The sequence below is a fragment of the Carlito syrichta genome, unplaced genomic scaffold (genome assembly GCF_000164805.1).
Source record: "Carlito syrichta isolate Samal-C Ts95f unplaced genomic scaffold, Tarsius_syrichta-2.0.1 Scaffold308158, whole genome shotgun sequence".
Lineage (NCBI taxonomy): Eukaryota > Metazoa > Chordata > Mammalia > Primates > Tarsiidae > Carlito > Carlito syrichta.
The window spans coordinates 638,651-646,388 of NW_007252254.1; the positions used below are offsets into that span (position 1 = coordinate 638,651).

General features: G+C 48.2%; 1 protein-coding gene across 1 annotated transcript; it reads right to left on the reverse strand.

Annotated features, from left to right (window-relative positions):
* Positions 1 to 4,790: 4,790 nt before the first annotated feature.
* Positions 4,791 to 7,163, reverse strand: NEU2 (neuraminidase 2). Its single transcript, XM_008065113.1, has 2 exons — positions 6,963 to 7,163; positions 4,791 to 5,726 (listed from the first exon to the last, which is right to left on the reverse strand). Exons 1-2 carry the CDS (start codon positions 7,161 to 7,163, stop codon positions 4,791 to 4,793), a joined length of 1,137 nt encoding a protein of 378 aa, XP_008063304.1.
* Between the last annotated feature and the right edge of the window lie 575 nt (positions 7,164 to 7,738).

Sequence of the window (7,738 nt, forward strand, 5' to 3'; positions counted from 1 at the left end):
GTGTGTCTCTAAGGATACAACTTTATTACAGTAAAAATTCTGTTTTACTAAATGTATCCTGGATTGGATCCTAGAACAGTAAAAGGACATTAGTGGAAAAACTGGTGAAATCCGAATAAAGTCTAGAGTTTAGTAAATAGTCATGTACCAATGTTACTCTCTTCATTTTAACAAATGTGCCACAGTTATGTAAGATGGCAACATTAGGGGAAACTGGGTGTGAGGTTTATAAGAACGTTCTGTACTATCCTTGCAACTTTCTTTAAATCTAAAATTATTCTGAAAAAAAGTTTATTAAAAATTATGTTTTAAAGTTTTAAAACAATATAAAATATTGCTTTGGAAGTTAAACTAGCAAGTCCACTATTTCATCCAACTTCTATTTTTTGTTGAGGTATAATATGCATGCAGTAAGGAACATAAATCTTGTGTGACTAGTTCATTGAATTTCACATATGGAGGCACCACGAAACCAGCCTGGATCAAACAGTAAAATGTATCTAGTACCCGACAGTCTCCATCTTGCTGTCTTCCAGTTAACACCTCCCCTCCACCAAGAGTAGCCATTATCCTGACTTATATACCATAGATTAGTTTTGCAGGTCTTGCACTTCATGTAAATAGAATGGTAAAAAAGTATGTACTTTTTTATGTCTGGCTTCTTTCACGAAACATGATGCCTGAAAATCATTTATGTTATTGTGTGTAGCAGTAATTCATTCTTTTATTTTTGTCTACTATTCCATTGCATAAATATGCCCTAATTTGGTTATCCATTCTATTGATTGTTGACATTTGGATTGTTTTCCATTTGGGACACTCATGAATGAAGCTGCTAAGGATATTCCTATAAGTGTCTTTGGCAGAAATAAGCTTTCATTTCTTTGAGTATATACTTGGAAGTAGAATTACTGAGTCATAAAGTATGTGCATGTTTAGTTTGAGTAGACACTACCAAATAGCTTTCCGAAGTGGTTGCACCAGCTACTCTTCTACCAGAAATGTATGAGAGTTCCAGTAACTCCACATCCTTGCTAGTGCTTGCTACTGTGAATCTTTTAAATTTAGTTTTAGTCAATCCAGTGGGTAAATATTTTGTGGGTTTTTTGTTTTGTTTTGTTTTAAGTTGGAGTCTCACTCTGCCACCTAGGCTGGAGTGCAGTGGTATGCTCACCACCACCCCAGTATTGACCTGCTAGACTCCAGCGATCCTTCTACCTCAGACTTTCAAGTAGCCAGAACTACAGGCACAAGCTACCACACCCGGCTAATTTTTTATTTATTGTAGAGACGAGGTCTCACCAAGTTGCCTGTGGGCTCAGGCAATCCACTCACCTCAGCCTCCCAAAGTGCTGGGATTACAGGCTGAGCCACTAATCCCAACCACTTTGTGGTTTTAATTTGCATTTCCCTGATGACCAGTAATATTGAGCATTTTTCACATGTTTAGCAGCCTTTAGGATATCCTCTTTTATGAAGTGTGTGTTGCCAACTTCTATTGGATTATTTGTCTTTTTCTTGTTGATTCATAGGAGCTCTTTTTATATTCTGGATACCAGTTCTCTGACAGATATTTAGATTATAAATATCTTCTCCTCATCTATGGATCTTCTTTTCACTTTCTTAATGGTGTGTTTTTTGATGAGCAGATCAGTTCGGCTTTATTAAAATCAACTGTTTTTTTTAATTCTAATAAGATTTTGTGTTATTTGTAAACACTTAGAACTAGAGAAACTTTAGTGATCATCTACGCTAGTGATCCTTACTCATTAAGATAATTCTTTTTTCTTTTTTCTTTTTTTTTTGAGTTGAAGTCTCACTCTGTCAACTTTGCTGGAGGGCAGTGGCACCCTCCCGGCCACCGCAGCCTCGACCTGCTGGACTCTGGCGATCCTTCCACCTCGGCCTTCTAAGTAGCTGGAACTACAGGTGCGTACTACCATGCCCGGCTAATTTTTTGATTTATTGTAGAGATGAGGTCTCGCCAAGTTGCCCGGGCAAGGTCTTAAACCCATGGGCTCAGGCAATCCACTCACTTCAGCCTCCCAAAGTGCAGAATTACAGGCTGAGCCACCGAGCCTGGCTCATTAAGATAACTTGAAGAGCTTTTGAGAAAATGCTCTTGCCTGGGCCCTACCACCAGAGATTCTGAATCAGTTGGTCAGGGTTGGAGCCCAGGAATCAGAATTGTTTAAACTCCCTTGGGAATTCTAAAAAGCACGTGAAGTTGAATGCCACAGATCTCTGTGAACGAAGAGGCTATGATGAGAGTAACATTCTGCACAGCAGCAGCCAAATGCCCAATCCTAGTCCCTTTTCTCTCAAGTCGCCTAACAGATGATTGGCTCCTCTAGGGCAAAGGGGGGTCAGCTCCTGACTGAATCCTCAGTGGGTCTTTCTCCTTTAAACTCCTGGGGCATTCTTGATCAATGCCCCTTGCCCTGGTGTAATTAGTAGCATCCCCCTTTGTCTCTCAAAAGTGCCCTGGTTGGATAACACACTATAAGTCACTGTAGGGTGTACTGCCCCAGCCTGGCATGCCACGTAGCATGTTTTCACTCTCCTAGGTTCAGCCCCCTCCCCACCTTTGAATCTGAGCTACCTTTGATGGTTTGGAAGATACTTTGCATCCCCAAAACAGAGGGGCCTAACTTTCCATTCCAGCAGTGACCAGGCTCTAATTCCTCATCCTTCTGGCTGGATTTCTTAAAACCCCATAGGGAAAAGCAGTGCCCCACAGGAGGCCAGTGCTTAGAACCACACCCAGAACCAAAGCCATCCCTCCAACTCCTGCACTATAAAAACCCTGTTTAACCACTGCTTGGCCAGACAGAGATCACTCAGCTACAAGAACCCTTAGCTATTGTCACTGACTCCCCCTGAGACAGAAGAGCCAGTTAGAGGGGATCTGACAGGGGGAGGGAGCAATTCCACAGGACAAGTGAAAAAGGCCCCTGAAGATCCCAGAAGTCAGAGAAGTGTCAGCCTCTTCCACCTAGGCTGAGTTCTCTCGGAGTTGTCACCCTTTAAGACAGCCAGGGGCTGGGTGCGGTGGCTCAGCCTATAATCCCAGCACTTCAGGAGACAGAGGCAAGAGGATTGCCTGAGCCTGGGGTTCGAGACCAGCCTGGGCAACTTGGTGAGACCTCATCTCTACAATAAATTCACAAAAACTAGCTGGTGTGGTGGCATGCATCTGTAGTTCCAGCTACTTGGAAGCCTGAGGCAGAAGGATCACCTAAGCCCAGCAGGTCAGGCTGCGGTGGTGGTGAGCATGCCACTGCACTCCAGCCTAGGTGACAAGAGTGAGACTCCAACTCAAAAAAAGAAAAGAAAAGAAAGGCAACCAGGGAGCAGCCTTCTCCCAGTTCTTTATGGCAAGAATGGTACAAGCATAGCACCCCTCCCCACATTTTGCCTCCACATGGCTCTACCTGTCACCATGCTCCATGCCACAAGTATACATCCAACATCCTCAACACGCCCTGTCCCCTCGATTATTCTGAATTATCTGATTCATCTGTGTTTAATTCTTAGCTTTAGCCATATCACCTGTAGAAAAATAACTTTTGAGATCGAATGGCAGCCCTCAAAGGATATATTCTCCTCCTAATCCCCAGAATCTGTTCATATGACCTTATTTGGAGGGATCTTTGCAGAAGTAATTAAGTCAAGGAGCTTGAGAGATAAGATCATCCTGGGTGGGCCACAAATCCAGTGACAAGTGTCCTTATAACAGAAGACACAGGAGAAGATCAAGTGCAGACAGAGGCAGGGACTCAAGTCATGCAGCCACGAGCCAGGGAACAGCAGGAGTTGCCAGGGGCCGCCAGAAGCTGGAAGAGGCGAGGAAGGCTCCTCCTTCAGAAGAGACGCCAGAGGGAGCATGGCCCTGTGCATACCTTGATTTCAGACTTCTGGCCGCCAGAACTCTGAGAGAATAAATTACTGTTGCTCTAAGCCACCTACATTGAGGCAATTCGTTACTGCAGCCCCAGGACACTAATACAATGACTGAAGCAATTTTCAGCAGGCATAGTGGCTCACCCCCGTAATCCCAGCACTTTGAGAGACTGAGGCGAGAGGGTCACTTGAACCCAGGAGTTTGAGACCAGCCTGGGAAACATAGCAAGACCTTGTCTCTACAAAACAATGACCCAGGTGTGGTGGCACGTGCCTGTGGTCCCAGTTTCTTGGGAGGCTAAGGCGAAAGGATCACCGGAGCCCGGGAGGCCAACTCCAGCCTGGGTGACAGAGTGAGACCCGCTAAACCCTGCCTTACTTTCCTGCAAAACCATTCCCCATACTGCTCCAAAGCATTAGCTAGGACACACACACACACACACACACACACACACACACACACACACACACACCTCTGCTAATTGACATGTTTGTCTCATTCTTTCCCCCAGGAACACGATGAGCACTTCCCGAAAAGAAATGGGTTGAGCTACGTAATTTGTGAAGACCCACACAAAGCTAGGGGCAGGTGACAGGCGGGTTGAGCCTCGCAGAGCGACCGCCACCTTCCCCCCACAGCCCTCTGCTCCTTCTCTGTCAAGAGGCTATGGGATGCCAGGTGCCTTTGTTTTCTGGGCTGAAAATAGAACCTTCTGGGAAGGCTGGGATGATGAAGGAGAAAAAGACTTCTCTGCATGTTGTTAATGAAGTAAACCAAGGTTGGCCTCCAAGTCCATAGGACCCTGAACAAAAATGAAAATAGTGAGCCTCTCAGCCAGTGCCTGGAGGCAGAAGGGGTGGTTCTTTGTGGTCAGCATGCAGTGGGTTCATTGAGGCATAAATTCAGCCGGGAAGGCCTGTTTCAGGGTGAACAAGAGGAAAACAATCTCCTTAGAGTCATCTGCTTCATACAGACACCCAAACTGGGGGGACCCATCGGGACCAATCCCCATATTCTGGAGGTCTGAGTAGGCACAGCTGCCCTTGGCCAGCAGAACTGGCTCTGACCAGGCCTCAGAGACTGGGGGCTGCTTGTTGAGGTAGGTACCCAGGTCAGACCTCTGTTGGGGGTGGGTGGGGTGAGTGAACAGCAGCCACTGGGCTGAGTCTGACCCTGAGTGGGGGCTGGGGAAGCTGATGACGCTGCCCTGGCAGCCATTGGGAGGTTCCACGAGCTTCTTCACCTGTCGGACCTCCTGGAAATAGAACCCATCGTTGGTACTCTGGGCTTGGACCCTGGCTCTGAGGAGGCTTCTAGCGTTGAGGTAGACCATTCTGTGCTCCCCAGCCCCGACTTCAGCCACTTGACACTCCAGGGTGTCCTGGGCCACAAAGTTCCCTCTCTCCCATGTGTGTCCACTGTCATGACTGAGGAAGCAGAAGGCAAAGGGGGTCGGCTTTCGGAGGAGGTGAAGTTTCCGGTAGGCATAGGCAGGGACTACCAGGCTCCGGGTCTTGTTGTGCAGCTGCAGACAGTGCCCCGGGCCCACTGCAAAGGTGGCCCACTCCTTGTAGGCTGGGCCGATGGCAGAGCTGGTGAGGTCTCTGGCGGGGCTCCAGGTCCTCCCATGGTCAGTGCTGGTGACTTGGCATAGTCGTGTCACGTTGACCCTGGTGAGCAGCTGGTGTTGCTCAGAGACCTGTCCCGGGATGGCGATGAAGAAGAGGAAAAGGGTTCCTGTCTGCTCGTCGTACAAGGGGCATGGGTTCATGGAGCGGTGGCCCTCCAGCTGGGCCTGGGTCACATCCTCCTGCATTTGCCACTGAATGTGGGGAGAAAAGAAGGAGAAGCACAGCCATGAGACAGTCAGTGATGGTGACAGGAACTCCACACTCAGGGATGGGTGGGGATGGGTATGTGTCTCATGGGACCAGAGTCAGAGGTCATCGAGGTCAGCTCCTCACCCCATGCTCACAGCCCCCTTACGACACCTCCCAGAGCAGCAGCTGCTCTTCACTTAGGCTCTCTCACTTCCATTCCCATCAGTATGCAGGGCACCCACGATGTGCTAGACCCCAAGAAGCAAGGATGACTCAGGCATGAGCCATTCGCAGCCTCATTCTGGTTCCTTCTACTTGCCAGCTCAGTCCAGCTTGACATCTTGAAAAAGCAAAGCCCTCTCAGGGACTGCAGTAACCTGACCAGTGCAAGACAGAATGTGATGATCACCTTCCATATTATTAATGCAGCCTACAAGGACTCACATAGGGCTTCTATAATCCCCAAGTCTATGGCACATATGCTGCAGCTCTGATGCCAGTCCCCATTCACTAACAACCATCAACAATGAGCAATTCTAAGCACAGATATGATGCCAAAAGTCTAACATCCATTGTCTCATCTAAGGCCCTGACCTCTGGGAGACAAGTATTATTAGCTCCATCTTACATCTGGAGAACAAGAAGCTGAGATAGGGTAGAGGAGTTGCCTAGGCCATATCCCTGACAAGTGGTGAAACCAGGACTTGAACCCAGATCCTTCTGCTTCAAACTCCAAGTATGGACAGTTACTACGTGGTAATGACCATGAAAGAGTAATCATAATGACATTAAACCCTTCAAGTATGATAAGCTCAGTCTTAGGTAGCTTTGTCAAGATTAATCACCTAATCTACAAGCTGAAACTTTGGGACATAAGCAATCACTCCAACCCCCCAGTCACATGACACTGAACTCTTCCTCTCTCCGATTCTCAAGGATGCCAGGAAACTCATTCAGTCATGCAACAAAGCAGGTGTGGCCAGGCCGACTGGACTCATTCATGGTGAACCCGTGTTAGGTCCAGGTGATCACTAGGGGCGTCTTCTCTGGCTCTTCTTTAAATGGCCGCCTGGTTCCCTCCTGGGCTTCAATGTGTCTTTTCCCTCTGCCCCCTAGACCTCAGTCCTTGAAGGATGGAATTGGCCCTGTATTCCATGAGATCCTGGATCCCCTATCACACCAGCAAAGGAGTAAATGTAGAGCCCTGGTGGAGCAATTGTAGCCACATCCTGCCTTACCTGGACCTGGTGGGTGACCGCATCATAGTCTCCCCTGCGCAGGACAATCAGCTCTGCATGCTCATCCTTTTTGCTCGCCCGCTTTTCAGCGAAGGCCAGCAGGGTCTTCTGCAGAGGCAGGTAGAGCAGAGCAGGGATTCTGTAGGTATGGGCTCCCAATTGGAACACTCTCTCCCTCTGCAGGACAGGAAGGGATGCCATGGGGCTGGTGGCAGACAGGAAGAGAAGATGAGACCGGCTGGCATCATCCAAGACACATGGTGCTTACTCCCCCACCCCCAGGCGAGCAGACGGATATCAGGGTGACCTCTACTCTTCCCACAGGGGGTTCGGTCTCCTTTCTTGCATTCCAGACCCTGCTTCCCAGGTCTGGAAGGGCCTCCCCTGGAGACTGGCAGCACTCTGCCCATGAGACATTGGGAGGGGGTATCTGGAAAGGTGTGTTTGTATTTTATTTTTTATTATAAGTTAACAAACCTCCTTGCAGCAGATTTGTGATAACCTTCAACTGTTTGTGCCAAACCCAGCATATCAATCCAATGACAAACCCTGGGTAGGATAGGAGTGCTTGCCGAGTGGCTCTCTGTAGCTGTCCAACTGCCAGAAAATGACACATGGGAGCTTTTTATAACTCTAGAGCCCTAGAAAGTTTTTGAGAAAAAAAAGTCTCAATTCTCAAGGCTCTGCTCCCCCGGCTCCCTGAGGCTAAGGCCCATTTGCCCCCGCTGTGTGGGCTCCCACCCTGAGGCAAGAGGAGGCGGCCACTGATATGGAAG

What these genes read in the sequence shown, in the direction of transcription:
- NEU2 (XM_008065113.1), bottom strand. Translation starts at nt 7,163, where the DNA reads ATGGCATCCCTTCCTGTCCTGCAGAGGGAGAGAGTGTTCCAATTGGGA. An exon ending in CGGTCACCCACCAGGTCCAG is followed by an intron (nt 5,727 to 6,962) that starts GTAAGGCAGGAT and finishes CCCCACATTCAG; the next exon opens with TGGCAAATGCAGGAGGATGT.